Here is a 23,353-nt window from a genome sequence, read left to right on the forward strand (position 1 = left end):
ATCTTTAGATGCTTACATTTAACAGAATTAAATAAGAACTATATTATAACCCTAAATGTCTTTATATCTAATTCATCATCTGATGAACATTCATGTGCTAACACACAGCAAGGTTTTAATAGGTTCATGTTTGAAGATAGACGAAACTTATGTCAGTATATGCTTGATAGGCACAACTTGATGTAAGATATCACTCCTTTTTACTTAGTAATAATAAGCATTTAATTATTGTATTTGATGAATTCTAGCTTAATTCAAATTTAACTTTTACCCAACATCTTGTTGAAACATGCATTTAGAATACAGCAATACTGAACATACAAGATCTGACCACAAGAACTTTAGAATTGATAAAATATTCAAGCATGTCAGATTTATCTAATTTGAAGTTTATATATATCATGTAGCTGGCTCTTGTGAGTACGAAATGGTAAGAATATTCTCTAAGCTTATGTTTAATATCTACCCATATAGATTTTATTGAAGTAAAATAAAATATATGAATAAACCTATTAAATTTGTTTTAGTGATTTCAATTCTTTCGAATCAAACATGGTTTATCTCTCAGAAAATTGGTTATCTATCTGAAAATAACTTGTGAAATGTATGAGTATAATTTTCCGACTCATAGTTAAGTTGAATTTCTCTTCAATCGTAGTTAAGGTAATTTTGCTTGGATTGCATTTTATTTTAGGAAGATTTACGTACATATCACTCGAGTTTCAAGTATTTATATATCTAACACCTAAAGGTCCACTTTTACATATATTATATCTTATTTAGGCATGAAAAAGGTGTATTCCACTTTTTTAAAAAATAAAACAGTGGTATTTTTAATGTGATATGAAAATTTTAAATAGTGGTATAAATGTAAAAGTTAAGTTTAGGTGTTAGATAGGTAAATACATAGGAATTGCGTGGTATCTATGTAGATGCCCTTTTATCTTATGTCGTCTTTGAATTTTATCCTATGTTTAGAAGATGTTATGTTGCAACCTTTAATTAGTTATGATATGTTAATCTGGCATAGGGTGCCTTATTATATATAATTTTTAGGGGCATTAACACATAAACACCACCCAATTCCTATGTATTTACATATCCAACACTTAAACTTTACTTATTACATTCATACCGCGCAACTCTTGCACATCATATCAAAAACACCACCATTCTAACTTTAAAAAAGTGAATAAACTTTTTTCATGCATAGGTAAGGTGATATGCACGTTAAAATTGAAGTTTAGGTGTTACATATATAAATACATATGAACTGAGTGGTATGGGTATGTATGTAAATCCATACATATCAACCAATTCCTATGGTTTTACATTTTACATGTATACCACCCAAGTCTTTCATATCACAACAAAAACACCACTATTTAAACTTTAAAAAAATGAAAACGGCTTTTTCATGCATAGGGAAGCTGACATGCATGTAAAGTTGAAGTTTAGGTGTTAGATATGCAAATATATAAGAATCAAGTGATATGTATGTAAATCTTTCTTTTTAACTATCATTAATACATTTCTCCATCTCCCTGACTTCTCCACCAACCAGCTATTCAACGAAATAAACAGCAGAGAGATGGAGAAATTCAACATCTTCCATGAATTCTCCAGCAGCTGGATCTTCTCCACCATCCTCCTCTCAACCATCCTCTTTCAAATCATCATCATCGAATTTCTCGGCGCCTTCGCCAGCACAGTTCCGCTCAGTCCACAACTATGGCTTCTCAGCATTCTTATTGGATCAGCAAGCTTAATCATAGTCTTTATGCTGAAGTGCATACCCGTTGGTTCTGCAAAACTCTCCTCCCATAGCCGCAATGGTTATCACCCCATCCCCAATGGCAGTGAAGAAGATGTATGATAAAAGGGTAGGTGCATCTACAGACATACCATCCAATTCCTATGTATTTACATATCTAACATCGAGTAATCTTGAGAATAAGGATGTGAAGTGGGCTAACCGCATATTATTTACCACGGTTAAAGTAACCCGTTGTAGTTATTTTGATTGTAAAGTATTTATGTTTTGCCTATAAAAGTTGTCCATAAATAATGACATGGATGAAATATAAAATAGCAGATTAGCTAAACATTATGATGTTCCGTGAAGCAGTTGAATAGATTTTTTCTCATACTTAACCGTGCATTACGCATATTTTACTATTTTTATATTATATTATATTTTGTTGTTAAAATATTATTATTTTACAAATTATTCTGCCTTCTCTTAATTGACTGGGAGGAGGGCCCGCTGGCCAAAGCCAAGGGGCCATTCAAGAAAACTAATTGGGCTACTCGTGAGCTAGGCTCGGGCTTGGGCTCAAGCTTGGCTCGTATGAGCTCAACGAGCTAACAAACCATGCACAAAATATTTTGAAAATGAAGGCTTTATTTTCAAATCATTAAAAAAAAAAATAAAAATAATAATTTACACTTTATATTGAGTAATGTTTTTATGATTTATTTACCATAATGGCTTATTTTATTTATTATTTTATTATAATATTATTTTCTCTTTCATAATAATAAATAAGGAAAGTGGCTTGAGCTCGAGCTTGGACAATCAAAAAAAGAAAAGGGTGGCTCAGGCTTAACTCTAATTGTTTGCACCCTGAATTTCAACAGAGGAGCTTACGGAATTATAAGTAATGTTTTAGTTTGGGCTCTTTTTAAGAGTTTTAATATTATTACTTAATGTAGAAATTGTACTGAAAGTTACTTCCAAGGCTTTATAAATGATATTTGCTTCTCTACTTTTATAGTTTTATATGTAACCAGTTTTTATGAGACAAATTGAAATTTACTTGACGAAGTTCAGTTTTAAGCGCTTTTATTTTTTTTAAGAGGAAGCCTGGTAGAGAGGTAGTCTCTAATTTTATTTTATTTTAATTTTTTTATGTTTGGCTGTAAGCTAAATTCCTGTTAATCGCATGCTACCAAAGGCTGCCTAAATTTATATTACCCAAAAAGGTTTCTTAAACATAAAAATGTCGCTAAAAACAGTTACAGGTAGGAGGGTAGTTTCATAAATAGCAATTTTGTGGGTGATATGAATGCATGGAAAAAAATTTTCAGCCATTATTCACTATTAGTGACTATTGAAGGCAATTTCAAGCTTTATCAGTCAAAGGGTGTAATTAAACTAAGTGTGTTGGGGGCAACCTTTACACATTTATAGATAATTTTCATATGACCATTTGTCTGAATTTTTTTTTTATGATTTAGTTTCGCACAATCAAATTAGTCAAATTATGAATACCGTAAGTCGGTCCAATTGTCTTTAAGTGTGCTATAAAGATAAATTAGTCGAATTAGATAAATTTGCATTTGTTGCTCTCTCTCTCTCTCTCTCTCTCTCTCTAAAGCTCCACTTAAGGGTGTAAACGAGTCAGTCAAGCTCGAGTCATACCAAGCTCGAGCTCGGCTAGTCTGTCAAATTGTGAGCTCAAGCTTAGCTCGTAGTGTTAGCAGCCGGATCGAAAGCTCGAACTAAAAATTTAATTTTTACGTCAGCTCACTGAAGAAGATATTGGTAGCAGGAGGAAGAGAAAAATACAGTGTCAACTCATCGAAAAATGTATCAAAATGACTAGTAGTAGGCTAATTGAGTCGGCTTGTGAGCCTAAGAGCCTAGTTGGGATGAGCTTGAGCTTGAGCTCGCGGTTCAATAAGCTCGGACCACCAACTCGCTAACGAGCTGAGCACGAGCTGGCTCGGTTCCCTTCCACCCCTAGCTCCACTCCACTACCTAAATCACAAAGGGAAGAGCAACAATAATTTTTTTTTTGGCATTTGAGCTCGAGCTGGCTCGGTTCCCTTCCACCCCCACGGGTCGTATTTTCGTTCGCATTATTACTCCCGTGCCCTGGTTATCATATCTCGCACTCCTCCAACGATTGCCTACTCACAGGCGTCACCATCAACTCCATTGTGTTTGTTTCCTGCTAGCTTTCACACTCGATCCCTTTCTCAGCCAACATTCTTCTCCCTTGACTCACTCTCGTCGTTTAGCCCCTCCCCTTATCGGAAAACCTCCTCGATCTCCTCCATTTCTGACACCCTGGATGTCAGCTGCCTCCGGCGATAGTCTTCAGAATCGCAAGATCCACCGTCGATCTCCCACCAGAGGTGAAGCCGGAGCCGATCGATGATAGTGTCGACCGCGCCTTGGAGAGCAAATTGGAAGCTAATGTCTGCGACGATCTTTTCGACGCGTTTCTCAATTTGTATAGATTTGGTTTAGTAGAATCCTCAGATTACCGTCAAGAAGAAATGGAAAGCAGGGGAAGCAGAAGAAGATCATGGCAAATAAATGGCTCGAGGAGATCGCTCTGGCTGATCCAAAACGTGCCAAAAGGTTCCCCTATGTTTTATTTAGTTATTTGCCCTTATACACAATCTTAGATTGATTTCTAGTTCTTTGATTTCAGGATATTGGCTAATTGCCACTCTATTGCTCGTTCTAAGGAAAGAAAGGTGCGGTATATTTCAGAGCTAGAAAGCAAATTTCAGACATTGCAGATTGAAGCTACAATATTATCAACTCAAGTAAATTTCGTGCAGGTGACACTTCCAATTTCTTACTCTTTGATGTTATTAATTTTGCAGCAAATGCAAATTTGATCGTTTTTTGTGATTTTCTTGGACTAAGAAAGTTTATGTTTGTAATTGTGTTATAGGGAGACTTGGCAGGCTTGCTACTCAAAACAATGAATTAAAGAGCATGCTACAGGCCATGGAGCAAAAGGCACACCTAAAAGATGGTAACTTTTTTAAAGAAAAATTTTTATGCAATGCTTTAATCATGAATTTTCTAGTATATAATTATCAAAATTGCATGAGAAGAAACAAAAAAATGATGACCAATGCACAAACGCTGCATAGTGCCAGAAGTGTCATTTATCCACAAAATGCTGCAAATCAGCTGTTTTCCAGACGCACAAACCAAACGCTAGACAGTTTATTCAGACTGGAGGCATAATGGTCATTTATCTAGAAACAACTGCAAATTAGTTATTTTCCAAATGAACAAACCAAACAGCCAACCAGTTTATCCAGATCAGCTGCCGATCAACAGCTTATCCGAATCAGCTGCTTATATGAATAAGTTGGATAAGTTGCTGCTACCCCAAACATTCCCTAAATCACAAACACAGGACTTTGAACCCATTGGTTAGAAGCCAAAACTCTCAACCAACAAGCTAAGAAAACTTGCATAGCAACAAAAACTTTAAATCAATCGAAAAATAAGTTATAGAAACATTCAAGGAAAATCAGCAAAACAAAAAGCAGGGGATTCGAAAAAAATATGTATAATAATAAGATTTACATGCAAACCACTTAATTCATGTGTATTTACATGTCTGACACCTAAAATTCATTTTTTTACATATATGTCACCTTACTTATGCATAAAAATGTGTATTTCAACTTTTTAAAAGTTAAAACGGTGGTATTTATCATGTGGTATGAAACATTCTGGGGGTAAATGTAAAAAAGCAGGGTTTATGTGATAGATATGTAAATAAATAGGAATTGGGTAGTATGTAAATGCCCCAATAGGAAAAAGAGAAAAGGTACTATTAACCAAATTAATTGTGCTAGCTGATGACGTGTGACCTCCTGAGCCATAGTTAGGGTGCACATACCACAAACAGATTTATATGCATTGAAACTAAAATCTTTAAATTAAGTTTCCATTCAATCCAAAAAGTTTAGCCAATATATTTGGAAAACAGTTCTTATTAACTCTTCTACTTACTGGAAAGCAATGCTTCGTTCGCTTGCTCCTTTCAAGGGCAATATCAGATTTGAAATCTGGAAGGTTGACAAAATATATTTTGTTTTGATCATTTCGGCCTGAAAAATTTACATGCATACCGCATTATTCTTATTTATTTACAAATCAAACACTTGAAATTTAATATTTACACTTTTAGCACTATGGTGTAAAAAGTTATGCATGAACATGTGCATTTTGCTTTTAAAAAGTTAGTAAAAATGGTATTTTTAATGTAATATCAAAGATTTGAGTTGTATAAATGCAAATATGAAAGTATAGGTGTTAGATATGTAATTATTTAAGAATTATGAATTATTTGGTGTAAGTAAATGCCCCTCTCAACTTTTAAACTTCATCCAATTGCTCTTCTTCATTATATTATTTCAGATGGATCTCTTTGAGACTTTCCCTTGGACCTAAACCACTTCTCTAATTATTATAATGATAATTATAATAACTAGATTCATGAAGGGGATGAATGCATGAGTAGTCAAGCATGTTCCCTACCAATCCTCATAAATGCATCTCCAAAATGTGCCCCATAAATAAAAGTGACGGGAGCCATAGTCATTTAAAAAAAAAATACATACCAATTACAAAAGAAAAAATTCATTTCAAAAAAGAAAGTTTTTCTGCAATATTTTTGAGATGATTGTTCTTCCATTAAATGAGAAAATCAATTATCCAGAACCTTTTACTTTGAAGGGCTGGCGCAAAATGAAATGAAATAGTTGAGAATATTTATAACTTAACAAGTTGCAGAAAAAAATTTAGAAAGATGAAACCTTTAATGCACGTTTAATTTGGAATCTGCTTCTTTCACCGCTTGTATCAGATGAGAAATACGATAGCGAAGCTTCAAATTCTCATCAACTAGCCTTCGAATCTCCTTTGAAGCCTGGAAGTTTTATAGAGAAAAAGAAAATTTAGTGAGTTAATGAAAGCAAATAACATTAAGAAGTATCAACCTTCTCTTGTTCAGAATCAAGTTGGGCTTGGGCTATTTCTAACTTTGACTGGAAGTCATTAATAATAGACGACATTTGCTTGCTCTCATAATTTGAATCTCCTAGAAAAATATGCATATAATCGTTCAAACTGCTATAAAAAAATGCATAAGTTTTTAATTAGGGGTATTTACATAAATTACACACAATTCTTATGTATTTACATATCTCACACCAAAACTTCCATATTTACACACATCATGCTCAAATCTTTCATGTCACATCAAAAATAACAATATTACCACTCTTTAAAAGTGAAATCCACCTTCTCGAGCATAGTTTTAAAACACCAAGTGCTATGTATGTAAGTATGAGAGTTCAAGTGTGAGATATGTAAATACATAAGAACTGTGTGCTGTGTATGTAAATTTTCCTTTAAATTAATATAGAAGCATACCTTTTTTATTGCCAAGCAATGTCTCCAACCTCATTATGCGTTCCTTCAGATAAAAATAAGCTCATTAGGATGCGAGCTCGCATTCTGGTTAGTGTAGATAGAGTGCTAATTCTAAATAGTAGATATTACAGAGTGAACTTTCAATCAGAAACAAATGACAAAAATAACTAAGCATGAGAAGGATAGAACGAAATCCTACGTAAGATTGTTGAAGTTAGAGCCACCGCGGGCCTAATTTTATGAACCGTTAAATTAACAAAGCACCTAATTTGAGTGACTGATTAATTTCTAATCACATCACTATAAAAGGTGTTAAATTAAATATCCATCCATAATAGCTTTCCAAGAAACCTACGGCGAAAACAGAATCAATGGAACACACTGCCTTTACGCAATAACAGCATTATCATATTAAAGAAACATTAAAGTATACTTAGTCTCTATGTAAGTATGATATTATCCAATGCTTTTTAAGTAGTTTACCTTTTTTATTCGGAGTAGTATACTTAGCCCATGGATCAATTTTGGCTGGCCATAATCCATCTTTAGTAAATAAATTCAATTTCAAGTAACATTCAAAAATGAAGCATAGATCACAGACAACGAAATTTAAGCATATTGATGCCAAGTTCTGCTACTCAGCTGGAAAGTAGACTGCAAATAAGCAAGCAGCATGATAATCTGCAGGAGAGCGCATTTCAGGAGATCCCTACAAAGCTAAATAGTGGTTTTCCCCAAACGCACAACCATAAGCTTGAAGAACGAAATTGTGTACAATAAAACCAAAATAAATTATACCTTTCGAAACTTTAAAACACAAGGATGAGCACGATTGAGGTGATGAAGGCTTGAAGATAGAATTACCAAAGCAGCAACCAATTAATTTGAAATTTACTTGAAAAATAAGAAACATGAATCCTAACTGTTCCGCCTTCATTTCTACTCTATACAACCCTAAACAACTAAGATCAGTAATATCATTCTTCTAGATTCATCTCCTACGGAAAATCCAATAATCTTTGGTACTAGCCAGCTAATGTAACCCTTTCCACACTGAAACAGCCTAGGGCCGTGAAACAAACCAGATGTCCCGCTCCAGAGGGGAACAGAGAAAAAAACGAAGAGAAAACCATGAAAGCATGAGAGGTGAGAATACATTGCATTCAAAGTATTGCAACAATCCAGAATTTCATTGAGAAGATCTGTATCGCCTACCTCGGCTTCAGCTGCCCTCTCATAGAAGGGCTTCAGCACCTCCTCCATGTTCTTCGATCTCAACTCCTCCGCCCTAGAAAGCTGCGTATCTTTTCTAAGCACTCGTGGCGAGCAGCGCTGTAAGTCCCTAGGTTTGTGGAGACCTAAATTTATATAGTGAAGTGTGTAGGCCACGCTATATATAATAATTAAATTTAACTAAATTTGATTTATTTTTATCAAAAATTTTGTTAGAAAATTAAAATCAAAATGCTTTTTTCCTGGAAGGCTTTGTTGTTGGATTCAAAGTTTTTCTTAGCCAACCCTATTTCTTTTTTGATTTGTTTTGCAAATTTATTAAGGTTTCTTTTCTGGTCATATTAGACTTGGGCATGGGGTGGGTCAGATTTGGCATGAGTTAGGTTTACTTGGACCTCGACCAATCAAAACAAGCTCGAGCCCAATTATTATTTAAAATTTCATAGACATATTTGCCCACTAAATGGGTCGGGATTGCCCATGAGCTCAAAAGAAAATTTACTTATTTTTTTGCAATTTCATATTTATAGATTAAATTTTGTCACATTAATAAATATTTATTTATTTTTAAATAATATGAGCTGATCAATTAAAATATATTTAACAAACTAGTTATGATGAAATTAGCAAGGTTAAATGTGAAGTTAAGAGATTTACGATCAAGGAATGGAAGGAATAAAGAAATACAACGAGACAAAAAGTCTATCCGATCTCGCCCTTACTTCACCGAAGATGTTGGTCCGTGTAATTAAACTACAAGCAACTTATAAATTAAACTTCATAACTATTCAATGAAATTAATATTTTTTAATGAATATCATAGTTTTTTACACTATAAAAAAGTCCAACAAATTACAAATCTAGGTTAGGGTTGACCCAAATATTTTTCGAGTCGTGTCCGGGTCAGAGAATTTAACCCGTTTATTATTTGGGTCGGGTTCGGGTTGAACCTGAAAACCCAAATAGGCACAAAATTTTCGGTCAGGTTTGGGTTAGCAGGTCAACTGGGGTTCGATTCGGGTTTGATTCATAGTCTTCGACTTATTTATTATTCAGGTCGTGTTCGGTTTGGTTCTATTCGGGTTCCATTCATTTTCGAGTCAGACCTGAACTCGAACCGCTATTCGAAATTGACTCCCCTACTCGTAATACAAGAAAAAAATTGAATGTTAGGATTACCTAGACATTAGCAAACATGAATATGCACTATCCTCTAACAATCAAGTTAAAACAATGGCAAAGAGATGACATCTCATATAGGGGTGTAAACGAGCCAAACACGAACCTCGCTCATGTTCCACTCATTTATATTTCGAGCTCAAAAAATGTGTTCGTGTTCGGCTCGTTTGCTTATTGAGCTGAACACGAGCTGTTCACAAATAAAGAGTCGTTTTGACAACTTTAATCACATAGCCATAACATGTTAAGGATTGAGGTAAGTAAGCAAGATTTACAAATTATTGTTTATGTTAAAACATCATCTGAATCTAATTTAATAATTTATATTTTTATTTTCTTAATTAATACTTTCAATTGATTATAAATTATTGTAGCAATGTAGTCAATTAATTTTTTTAAAAAAATACTACTAATTTATACATATATATATATATATATACATACATACATACTTGATGAGTAGTATTTCGAGTCAAAACGAGCCGAACACAAACAAACAAAGCTTTGTTCATGGTCGGCTTGTTAACTTAGCGAACGAGCCGAGCACGAGCTTCTTAACGAGTCGAACACTAACTTTTCACTAACAACCAGCAATTTTGACAACCCCTAATCACATACTTTACAATGTTCTATAAATATGTGATCATTCCTATGAGACATGATTTATTGTTCGTGATCAAACTCTTGAGGTATAATTCATGCACAGGCAAGGAGCATTCAACATAATTTTGTTAGATATTTTAATAAATAATCGCGTAGTGTATATGTAAATTTTCAAAAAAATAAATTTTTTTAATTCCAGTCACTATTAGAATATTATTCTCTTCCGGGTTTAAAGGGCACGCTTGTCCGGTTTTGCGGCTCCATTTCCTTCCTCCCCTACTGCATCGCCGCCGGAGGAAGCTCTGCGGCTCGCTGTTCCCACCCGCAGAGCTTCCTCTGAACTTCCTCTACCCTCTTAAGAGAAATGGGTCACGAATCATGCTGCCGACAAGCTAATCGACAAAATGATTGCATGAACTGTCTGGGATCCACGGATATGGCACCCTACCAACTCTCCGAACTCTTCTCCTCTTCGCTTAGGCCTGATATCTGCCCATCATATAGAGAGAGACATTCTACATTCTGCAGCTTATTATGGACTTCCTCAAATCAAGTTGGTAATGTTTGTAACGCCTTTGAACTTCTTCTGTTCATTTTGTTGAATTGCTATCTCTGCAGGATTTTATTGTGCAATGTAAGTTATTGACGTTATTAGTTCTTGAATTAGATGAGAAGCGTTTTTTTGTTTAGTAGATTACTGCTATATCTTTGTAAGTTCTTGACATTTTTTTTGTTTAGCAGATTACTGCTATATCTAACACCTAAACATAAATTTTTTACATTTACAACACCAAAATCTTTCACATCACATAAAAATATGACCATTTTAACTTTTTAAGAGTGAAATGTACCTTTTCATTTTCAGGTAAGATGGCATGCATGTAAAAAATAAAGTTTAGGCGTAATATATGCAAATGCCAGAGTGGAATGTAATAGTGCAAAATGAATTTGTATTTCTTGATCTCTAATTGTACAATGAAAACTGATATTTATACAAGAGACCTAAGACTAGATAAGAAAGAAAAGTTGTCACATTTTAAAAATAAGAAATAAAAATCTGTCTATTTACATCCTAAAATTCTGCATAAAGAATGAAGGCTACTGATGCCTTATCAAGGCTATTAATGCCCTTGATTCCTATAAGCACTTTAACACGCCCCTCAAACTCTTGATGGTATAGTGGATGTCATCTTGAGCCAGCTTAGCAGGTCTTGAAAACGCGTGAGAGGATGAGTTTTGGTGAAGATATCAGCTGCTTGATTAACAGAGGAGATGGGTACTAAAAAGTATGGTGCCCTGAGTAACATGATGACAAATAAAGTGACAATTGATTTCAATGTGCTTGATACGCTCATGAAAAATATCATTATGAGAGATCTGTTTAAAACTTTTTTTATTATAATGAAGCATAGTAAAAGAAGATTGTTTAACACCCAGATCAAATAACAACCAGCGTAACCAAAATAATTCAAATGTGGAGTCAGCTAGAGCACGATACTCAGAGGCGTCAACTAGAGCACGATCTGTGCTGGAACGAGCAACCTCTGTTTGCTTTTTGCTACGCCAAGTGATAAGAGAATATCATAAGAAGAAGTAATGACCAGTGATAAAACGACGATCTGGGGGATCACCAGCCCAATCAGCATCAGAGTAGCCAGATAACATTAAAGAGGGGTGAGCAGAAAAATGTTGACCATAAAAAAGAGTGTCTTTAATATATCGAAGTATCTGAAGAACTACAGAAAAATGTGATGAGCGAGGGGCAGACATGAACTGACTGACTAAGTGAATTGTATATGAGATATCAGGTCGAGTAACAGTGAGATAAACTAGACTACTAACAAGTTGTCGATTTAAAATAGGATCATCAAGAGGAGTGTCATTGAGAGGAGTAAGTTTACAATTGAGTTCTAAGGGGTTTGATACGTAAGTTTGCTCGAGAAAGTAGATCAGATGCATACTTAGCTTGAGAAAGATACTATTCTTCAGAATTATAAGAAAATTCAAGACCTAAAAAGTAACTGAGATTGTCATGGTCCGTCATTTTAAAACATTGACTGAGAAAATATTGTAATTCAGATATATCAGATATATCATTTTCTGTTATTTTATATTCTGTTATTATTATATCATCAACATAAAGTAACATAAGTGCAATACTATGGTAAATTTGACGAACGAACAACGTTGAATTATGTGGACTAAAGATAAAACCAAGTCGAGCAAGAGTAGAACTAAATTCGACAAACCAGGCTCGAGGAGCTTGTTTTAATCCATACAAAGCTCGTCGGAGCTTTGCAGACTTTATGAGGAGAATGATAACGAAGAGGAGAATGCATATACACCTCTTATAACAAATCATCACGAAGGAAAACATTTTTGACATTCATTTGGAGAAGCTTTCATTTATGAACCACAACAATAGCTAATAGACTACAGACTGATGTTAATCGAGCAACCGGAGCAAAAAAAATTTTCATAATTTATTCCATATTCTTGAGTGTAACCTTTGGCTACTAAACGAGCTTTGTAGTGCTCAACGGACCCATCAAAACGAGCCTTGATTTTATAAATTCATTTACAACCAATATGGGACTTATGAGGAGGAAAATTGACTAAATCTCAAGTATGATTTTTCTCCAAAGCTTGAAGTTCTTCAGACATAGCTTGCTGCCAAAGAGGTTCAGTACTTGCCTCTCGATAAGAGCGAGACTCATGAAGGGTTGCAATAACAGAATAACAATGGAAATCCGTAAGGTAATGAGGAGTTTCTCTTACCCGGGTAGAACGACGAAAAGTGGTGTCAAGGGTAGGTGGAGGTGTAGGTGCAGGATCAGCAGCTAGAGCAGAATCAATAGGAGCAAGTGTGGAAGGTCTGATATTGAGCATATCAGAATTACCTAACTCAATTGAGAAATCAGTGAGAAACATAGAGTCAATATTGACAGAGCGTTGAAATTAAAAAAAAAGATGAGAACATGATATTTTCCCGGAAGGTAACATGATGGGATATACAAAGTTTATTTGTAATAAGATCTCAACAACGAAACCCTTTGTGTTCAATTTCATACCCAAGAAAATAACATAAACTAACACGTGTTCTAATTTTGTACATTCATGGGGTTGTAACAGAACAAAACGGGCAAAACCAAAAGGTTCAAACAGGGAATAGTCAGGAGACTTTCCAAACAATTTTTCCTAAGGGGATAAATTTTGGAGTAAGATAGGAACTCAATTAATGTAGTAGACTGCAGTAAGAGTTGCTTCACCACTTAATTTTTCTGGACAAGAGGCAGAAAGAGGAAGAACACGAACATAATCAAGTATATGATGATGTTTTCGTTTAGTTTGTCCATTTTGTTGGGAAGTGTGAGAACAAGAAAGTTGAACCACGGTACCTTATTGACTGAGAAATTGGAGTAAGGAAGAATCCTGATATTCCATAGCATTGTCTGTTCGAATAATTTTATTAGTAGCGAATAAAGTGTAATTTTTTGGTAATTCAGATCAATTTTTCAAAACATAAATCCATATAAAACGAGAATAATTATCAATAAATAACACAATAATGAAAATCATTTAATGAAGAAATATGAGAGATCCCAAATGTTCAAATTAATTAAGCCAAAAGGACTCTGAAATAAAATTACTAAGATTAAATGACAACGCTGATTACTCTACAAGCTGACAATGTAAACAATTAAATGACTCAAACTTTGTAGATCCTAACAGTCACGAGAAATTAAAGGCTAAATTTTACTAGCTGAGGCATGAGCAAGACAAATATGTCATTGGCGATTAGAAGATTTTATAGTTGTAGTAACAGACAGAGATTTCTGAGGAAGATGAAGAGAGACTATCTCAAATAATCGATCTACCCTACGACCCATCCCAATAACCTGTCCTGTTTGTGGATCTTGTACCTAACAACACGAAGGGAAAAATTAACATTCAGCCCTTGTTCACATAACTGACCAACAAAGATAAGATTAAGGGCTAACTTAGGGATACAATAGGTTTCAGAAAGACTAAGATTGAAGGTTGATATATGACCAATGTGAGTGATATTGATTCTGCTACTATTGACAGTATGGATCGGTGATAAAAGATAAATCAGTGATGTGGTAGATAACAGTTTAACATTATTAGTCATATGATTACAACAAGCATAGTCAAAAAGCCAATGAGAATTACCCGGAGTGACAAACATGGCCGTAAATGAATTAGAAGAGATAACTTGTTCGAATAGTGCTTCAAGATCACTCATAGTGATAGTAGTAGAACTATCAGCGGAAGCAGTAAAGACAAAAGTAAAGTCAGACTTCAAGACGGTCTTGGTTTAAAGACCCCTCTTTGGTCGTGGAGGACAAGTCGTGCAATTCTCAAGATTATGACCAAGAGCATAACAATATCTGCATTCGACACTCGAACAATTAACAAAAACATGACGTTTGATTGCAATTTTGACACGTGTTGTTGCTAGATTTCTGATATGAGGAACGAGTAGTTCTAAGAGCAATTTCAGAATTTAAGGTTTTGTCAAGATTAAGGCGAGTTTCTTTGAAAATGATTTCTTGTATAGCCATATCAAATGTAGGAAGAGGATGTATGTGCAGTAGAGAGGCTCGAATGACTTCATATTCAGGTCGGAGAGCCACGATAACTTGAATAAGATGAAGATTATCTTTATTTATTTTCGCCTGAGATTATAAAATTTCAAATTGGTTGAACTTGAGCAAGAAAATTATTCACAGATTGATCAGATTCTTGTTTCAGATTATGAAACATAATCCATAACTTAAATTAATGAGCAAGTCAAGCGGTCTGATATTTACTGGCCAAGTACTCACAAATTTTTTTTGCAGTGTCATAATCAACAAATTGGATATGAATTGATGAAATATATGTGTTATGAAATCAAGTAATAATCTGTTAGTTTTTGCTATCCCAATCTTCAAGGCGGTCGGCAAATTTGACATCAGTTTCATATTGTTGTTTGGTTGGCTTATTGATATCTCCAGTAACAATAAGCTAAAGTTTGCGATCGATCAAAAAACTTTTCATTTCTTGGACCCACAGATTATAGTTTGAACTAGTCAAGACCGTTGCAATAGGATTTGCAATATCAAATTTCTCCATTTGGAAATGGAGGTGATAGAGAGCTAAGAGATTATGCAGAAGAAAAACATCAGAAATCATGAGCCAAGAACCAGAAAATTATGCAGAAAAAAAATATTAGAGGAATAGCTTGATACCTTAATAATGGAAAAGGAATTTATATTTCTTGATCTCTAATTATACAATGAAGACTAATATTTATACAAGAGACCTAAGACTATAATAGGAAAGTAAAGCTGTCACATTCTAAAAATAAGAGCTAAAAATTTGTCTATTTACATCCTAAAATTCTGCCTATAGAACCAAGGCTATTAATGCCATTGATTCATATAATCACGTTAACAGTATGTATGCAAATAACTTATCTTGTAAGTCTTCATCCAATAGAAGGAATAGAGGAAGAGTAAATAAAATATATGAAGCTACAAATCTAATACTGTTATATAACTGCATATCAGGGAAAATGGGTTATCATTATGAAGCCAAGTAATGAATAAATACATTTGCTTCAAGCTATTGGTCGAACATTTTATCCTTTGATAAGAGGGAGAAAAATAACCTACGAAACTAGTTTCTTAGAAACATATTTTGCACCACACATCCATAAATTTAAACAATGATTTAGGGCATTTTGACTTTTCTAAGTTTTGCCATTTATGAAACTTAGGTAGATCCCATCCCGAGATCTCAAAGGAACATGAGAACTTAGGAGCCAAAAATTTTCATATTATAATTAGCTCAAATAGCTTTTTTAAATTTACATTGTAGATTAAACTTGATATTTAGATGGAGTAGGGTGTTTGGTTCTCCATCACTATTTCTTTTTATGCTTAGAGGGTCATACTATCACATTAGTAATTACTTTCGTATTATGTTAGAGTTCACATCTTTGTGAAATAAGCTAAGATTACTTATTTTCTACAGCTAAATTTATCATGAGTAGTTATGCATCAATATAATTCAATGCAGATGGAGATTTTGATTATTCTAGAAGCATAATTGCCCATTCAGAAGGAGTTAAATATTTATTTTTCATAAAATGATTGTTTGCATTATATATATATATAATATATGCATCCTGGGTGGCAAGTTGGTCGTAACTCCTCTCTACACTGGGTTTTGATTCCCGCTGGAACAAAAGCACACCTTTAGGGTGTCGGCGTGGCTGGTAGCAGCAGGATAGCTCTAGGAAGCATCCAACAACAACAAGTAATGAAGATGACAATAAGGTCGAGTGGTTTGCGGCTGCTGGAAGCAGGACCAGAGGGGGATGCAAAATGATAAATGTCTCGTCGGGGTCGAGATGCAGCCAGAGCACCACCGGACCCTTGAAGATGGTCACCACATCGTACGAGTTACAACCGTAACACCTTCTTGCCGTCGCATATAGCCCCAAGAGGGAAAGAACGCCTCGAAGGCAGTAGCTAAAATCAACAATCATAACCTCGAAAAAAATTACTTATATAAAAAGGAGATTAGTAGATAAAATAGGTAAGAGGAGGATAAGAAAGAGATATTATAGACAAGGAGAGGAATATGAAAGAAGTAGAGAAGGAAATGAATTATAATGGGAAAGCATCAGGAAAGGACATAAAAGGAATTAAATAGGAAAGAGAGACCACGGTTACTGTAGCGACTACAATAACACACCTGCGGTACTGTAGCTACTACAACACCACGCGATAAACTTCTGCGTTAGACATGTTCAACTATTTGCTTAGCACATGGAAGTTTAAGTTCTATCTTAGAAGGCATAAATTTACTTATTATTCGCAAGCTTTATGTCCCATGAATTTAGGGATGAGATTTTGACCCATAGCCCAACTTGAATCGGCCCTCTCATATTTGATTCAAATATCTTTTCTTAATTTAGTGATTGGCTACATGTTAATATAACTTTGACAGCAAATTTCTTGAGCGCTTTAGGTGCAAAATTGCTTGCCTTAATTAGATATCTAACAATTTGGGGATGATATGAGAAATTCTCAACTTCTATACATAGCATTACTAGCCGTGGATTTGTTGAAGCATAAAGTAACAACAAAAGACATCATGCACACATAGAGAATATCATGTGTTTCGACAAATTGTGACGGGATAGAGGATCTAATCCAATAAAATAGAAGTTGCAATAATGCAAAGTATAATGAAACTTTTTTTTCTCAAAATTCTAGTAGAACCACTCAAAAAAAAAGGGCTCCAGGTCACATGCAACAAATAAGAGAGCAATATTTTAGGAATGAAGACAAAATAAAAAAATAATAATAATGTACTTAAAAATTATATAAATTTGAGGTTTATAATGTTTTTAAGACATTTAGAAATTTTGCAAAGAATGTACTTAACAAAATAGAAGCATTTATTAATATTACAGGTAAGCATAAAATGAATAATTAGTTTTTAAATACGATAGGATCGCATCAAGGATCAATTGTTATTTTTTTGCATTTATTTTGGAGTTGCTTCTATAGATATTTAAAATGATATGAAGAAATTACTTTAAAGATAGGGGTAAAAATAAAGTAGAACAAATACATAATATTTCATATGCAGTTTAATTGGGTTTAGAATAAATACTTATCAATTAATATTATTAGAAGTTTTACCGATGCCTTGGTGTAAAATATTTAAGTTTCTTGAATCTACTTGCAAAGTAATGATAATATATTTGAGGATATAACTTCTAAATATAAAGATTGAATTGTTAAAATGAAGAAGCACATCATAACCATCATTTGATAATAGGATATCATGAAGTCTTAAAAGGTAAATTTTCTTAAAAATGCAATTAGGTTGATGATGCTGTATGATCGAAGTGTTTGTTACTAAAAATATGTAGATAGTTAAGTTAATGTGACAAAAAATAATAATATTAAGATAGGTGAGTGATAAAACTAAAATTTATTAATGAATGTTTATATTAGTGGAATAATTGAATGGCATTAGTTGAAGATAAAGTAATTGGGAATTGATTTAGGGGGTTTAGACATCTATAATGAAAGTGGAATAAGCACTAGTTAGATGGGTAGTAGTTGTTCAAAATTATTCGGAAGAATAGATTTTAGACCTCAAGTAACATTTACTAGGAATTAATGAAAAGAGAAGATATATAAAGCTGTCCCCAAATAGTTGGGAGTAAGTCGAATAATGATGATTTGGTAATAGGAGCAAATGCTCAAAGATTGCCTCTTTGCAATGTGGCTTACTAAGGCTGTTAAAGGTTGTTGAATTTGTGATTTTTTGTTGAATTCCCAGTTGATTAGCTAAGGGGTCATCGATGATTTGCCTTTAGCGATACACTTAATAACATGTGCTGTTTAGCATTTTGAAAAAATTAGGACTTTTCCATAAATTGCTATTCCATTGATAGGATGCATGCCTTATGCTATGCCATTCTTGCACAAGCTATTTTTATTGATTTTAGTTCTTTTTTTACGCAGAAGCTTTTTAATCCTGGTTGAGTTTGGTAAGTTCTTTCATAAGCAAAAGAAAGAACTGCTTCCAGGTGGTTGATCAAATCTCTAAAATGATGGAATCTCTACTGAATAACGTTGCCCCGTGGAAGTTCATTTGATTTTTCCTTTTTATTCAGAAATTATTTATGTTATCAGATTTATTTTGTATATTTCATCTTACTTCATTGGTGAATAACTTGTTTATCATGCTCACATGAATAATCAAGTTTGCTGTGACAAATATCCCAATTATTAGACAAAGGACACATTCTTATTTGAGGCTTAAGGAGACTAGAGTCCTATAGCTGCAGGGGAGGCTATTATATAGGTTACATAACTTCTTTGACCATCAGCTATGGAGCTGGTTCATAAGGAGACGGAGATAGGGAAAGCTGATGCTTATGTGCTGAAAGAAACCAAAAGGCGCTTGAGAAATTTGTAAAGAAATCATTAGAATGAAGAGAAGTTATGGGAAGGCCCTTAGAAAACAAGCTGAGGTAGGTGGCTACTATAATATCATGATGAACACATCCATTCATAATGTTGAATGCCATTTTTATCCTGACTTTGGCATGCTAACATGCCATTATAAATACCACATTATGATATGATCATGTTACAACTCAATCATGTTGTTCTATTTAGTCTCATCATGAATATGTGCTCCATTTTTTCCATGATTTGTTTTTTAGAAACATATATAACGCACCTTATATTGAAATGATACACTGAAATAAATCTTATTTATAATAGATGGTTTCATGATGTAGTCATGAGACGATTTCCTATGATTATTCCTATGTAAGTTGAAGATACATCCATGTCATTAGTAAGATGAAATGAAAAATATGTTTAGCAATGATGCATAGATGCAATAGAAAGAATGGTTAGATTGATCCAAGACTCTTAATGATTTGTTTGAACCTAGATAGATGAGTCCCCACAAACTTCAGGTTATGAATTCCTATACATAAATACATATACATATATAGGTTAGTCATTTTAATCTGATCTCGAACTTCTTAAATGTATCTAAACATGAATGTAAATTATATTGAAATAATACTCAATCTACAGTTTCAACTCATGGATTGGCTGATTTGTTTGGATTTAATCAAGCTTGATTTGATTTTCAAGTGAAATGAATAACCTAAATATATAAAACCTACTCATTTTCATTTGTATCAAGTCTCAAATGGGCCCAAAAATGGCTGGAAATCGTACTATAGTTTCTACTTATGGAATGACAGTATTTAGCTTGATTTAGTTTTCAAACAATCCCAAACAACAAATGCTTGTAGCTTCTTGATTCTCTCACTGCATCTATTGATAGGAGGGAGTAAGCTATGAAATAGGGATGTAGTTTCATTTCCAGGTGCTTCGTTTTAGGTAGAAGTGGACAAAAGTTAATGAATAAATCAGTAAGATTAGAGCAAGTCAACAAAATTAATGAGGACATGTAGAACAAAAGTCTTAGTAAGGAAATCCTATGAGGAATAGTTCTACTTCTTCCACTTCTGCAGAGAATTAAGTTGGTTTCATTGATTTTGAATATATATATATATATATATGTAAATTGAAACGCTCTAAAACTAACTTTATTTGAGGTTTATTATGTAATCTTATTTTCAAATACCAATTCAGGTTCCTTGAAGGTTGAGTGTGGTTTGGTTAATATAATATAGATCTACGTGTGTTTGAAAAGTTGAAATGAGTCCTATACAGAGAAATATGTGCTATTACTCAATTGTCAGAACAAAAACTTCCAGGCAAATTTATGGACCAAGCTTCACTTTCTCCTTGAAGTTTCTATTGTGGTAATTTTTTACAAAACCAAAACTGCAGCTGAGTGGAAGAAAATGATAGAGAAATTTGAACAGGATAGGATAATAATTATATAGGGAGTCGCTCGTTTCTAGGTTTTGTGAGATATTTGGATGTAGATAAGATCAATAGTATAAGAATTATTTACACTTGAATAATTTTATTTGTTCAACTTTTTTCATTGAAGATAGGAATGATGATCGTGAATGAAAATATCATTGATCATATAATAATAATCACCTAACTGATGATCAATTTATCAATTTTGAATTCTTATGAATGGAGAAATATCATCAAATATAATTAAATCTCATCATACAAGATGCGATTATAGTATTTCTATGTTTGTAATGATGTTATTATTCATCTCAACCAAAAGATGTTCACCAATGCTTATTTATTTGTTATTCACCAAGTCACTGTGATGTGTTACTGCATGGAGCAAGCAAACGATTCACTACAGGTGTGCTTTAGTTGGCTTAAACTAAAAACTGAGCTAAGATTTACATATTTGATTTGTTTTGTTTATTTTATTTAATGATTTTATTTTTTTGCTTAGGAATAGTATTGGCTATTTGTACTTGATTTATTGGTTTTGTTAAAAAAAATCGGTTCAACCAAAAATCAAAATGATATTTGAAAGTCACTTGTAACTATTCTGTTTATTTGTGTGGCCATTGAACCCACCCTTATGTTTCTTTGACAATATTCTAACTTAATGAAATAATATTACGGTTACTCTAAATTTTGGTTGCACTATAATTTAATTTGTTTAAATTGTTTTAACAAGTTCATCAACTTCATATGAACTGAACAAATTCCACATTTTTATTAGAATTTCAAAGGTCAGTTAAAACAAAATCAAATGATATTCCAGTACAGATTGATTCAATTTCACCTATGATTTAGTCGGTTCGGTTTTGCTTATAATTTGATTTGATTGAATTATTTTGCAAAACTCATCAATGAATCTATCCGAGCTGACCAAATGCACACCCTTAGTAGTCACTTTGGAGCATAGTGGTAGGATGATTTTTTGTCAATAGTTTCTACTCATAAATCATCTTTATAACAAATAAAAGATTGCATTCAAGTTTCAACTAAAACGTTACTGAGTTGGACCATCTTCCTCGACTTTCTAGAGATAAGTTAAACAAATACCCAAATTTGAATAAGTATCTGAAAAATATACATTTTAGAGGCTTATAACAATCTTTAGAAAGCTGTTTGTTTTGCGAAGATTATATGGGCAAATCAAGGCTATAGCTTTTGAGATTTAATTTAATAAACATAGTATTAAGAAAAGATAAAATGAGATTTATATAATGAATAAGGTACAATATATGAAATTTAGATACTTTGATCAAATTAGGTAGTATTGAAAGTGAGATCATAATGTTTTTATTAGAAATTAGATATTATGAAAAATTGGGAATAATTTTTAGAAAAATTGGAAATACTTTTTTGAAAAACTATAAAATGGATTTTTGTTGAAATTTTTTTTTGGAAAAGCATAAGGAATAAAATAATTAGGTATATTATATAGGTAAAATAAGAAGTACATTTAGCTGCAAAGAAGATGCATAAATATGAAATTTTAGATCTAACTGGGATACCTACTGAAATTTGCTGAGTTATAGTACTCTTAACTTTTTTTTTTTAATTAGTATAGTTTTGAAAAATTATTTTCATTCAGATGTTTGTACCAAATATTTTTTTCTCCAAGTATTTAGCATTATCTCTATCTTTAAGGTTACACAAAAAAAAGTTTAGTTTGATACTTAATGATTAAAAATTCATTGGTCACTTAATAATTACTTCTAATATTTGTAAATGTGGCATCATACATATTTAAATAGCTTAAACATATAATTAAGACACAATAAATCAATTCTCATTACATGCAATCATATGTCCTCCATAGGATTGCTAAAAAATTATATGAAGGAAACTTTATCTTCTCTCTATACTTTTTCATCAATTTTGTGAAAAAAAAAAAAACTTTTAGAGTAGATCTTTCAAGTATGAAACCAAATTTCTTATAAAAAAAATTACATATATACATAAAACTAAGTTAAGTGTTGGAGAAGCATTATAGGTTGGTGTTTAAAAGAGAAGCCTAATACTAAGTTAAATGTTGCTGAGATGAGAATGATTAGGTGGATGAGTGGCTTTACACTTAGAAACAAAATGCGAAATGAATATATCTGTGATAGGGCTGGTGTAGCTCCTGTGACAAACAAAATTAGAGAAAGCCATCTTAGATGGTTTGGTCACATTAAGTGTCGACCATCTGATGATCCGATTAGGAGAGTAGATGTTTTAGATTCTACTTATGTTAAGAAAGGCAGAGGTAGATGTCGGCACTATTTTTGGTGTGGGGTTTGCCCGTAGGAAGCTGTCGGTCATCGGAATTGAAATCCCGTTGCCCGCTTCGGAAGGACGTTTTAAAAAATTTAGTTTTGAAAAAGATGAAGTCAAACTGACCCCATAATTTTCATAGTTTAGATGAAAGAGCACTTTATCTCAAATCATGTATCTATCCCGAAGGATGAACGCAAGAATTGAGAGTGAGGCTCGATCAAATAAACTAAAGAAAGTTATGACATCCGTTTGGTCTGCGAAACCAATGTATTGGCCGACAAGTTCCCCTATTGAATATAAGGAATTAAATAGGGTTTATATTGTGCTGGGTTCGGGATAAGCTTCCTATAGGGGCAAGCCCCTATAGTTAATTACA

The 23,353-nt window shown here is 33.2% G+C and overlaps 2 protein-coding genes across 6 annotated transcripts in view; one reads left to right on the top strand and one right to left on the bottom strand.

The window, feature by feature from the left end:
• LOC110022121 (probable calcium-transporting ATPase 5, plasma membrane-type) overlaps positions 1–2,409 on the top strand; it is a 4,994-nt gene extending 2,585 nt beyond the window's left edge. The window contains exon 2 of the mRNA XM_020720926.1: positions 1,565–2,409. Within this exon, the coding sequence (XP_020576585.1) occupies positions 1,565–1,876 (312 nt within the window). The 3' untranslated portion in view covers positions 1,877–2,409. The remainder of the gene's footprint in view (positions 1–1,564) is intronic.
• Positions 1–8,572, bottom strand: part of LOC110022128 — a 15,699-nt gene extending 7,127 nt beyond the window's left edge. Inside the window, exons 1-6 of one of the 5 annotated variants that reach the window (XR_002293742.1) lie at positions 8,417–8,572; positions 7,202–7,244; positions 6,766–6,866; positions 6,583–6,695; positions 5,777–5,874; positions 4,889–5,173 (exon numbers count right to left, since the gene is read on the bottom strand). Coding sequence is in view for 3 of the 5 variants with exons in the window: in XM_020720938.1 (XP_020576597.1) it covers positions 6,585–6,695; positions 6,766–6,866; positions 7,202–7,244; positions 8,417–8,464 (303 nt within the window). In the remaining 2 variants the exon portion in view is untranslated. Of the gene's footprint in view, positions 1–4,888; positions 5,174–5,776; positions 5,875–6,509; positions 6,696–6,765; positions 6,867–7,201; positions 7,245–8,416 lie in introns of those variants that run through there. The other 4 variants (XR_002293741.1, XM_020720959.1, XM_020720938.1 and 1 more) reach the window with 4 other exon arrangements.
• Between the last annotated feature and the right edge of the window lie 14,781 nt (positions 8,573–23,353).

This window comes from Phalaenopsis equestris, unplaced genomic scaffold (genome assembly GCF_001263595.1).
Source record: "Phalaenopsis equestris unplaced genomic scaffold, ASM126359v1 Scaffold000002, whole genome shotgun sequence".
Lineage (NCBI taxonomy): Eukaryota > Viridiplantae > Streptophyta > Magnoliopsida > Asparagales > Orchidaceae > Phalaenopsis > Phalaenopsis equestris.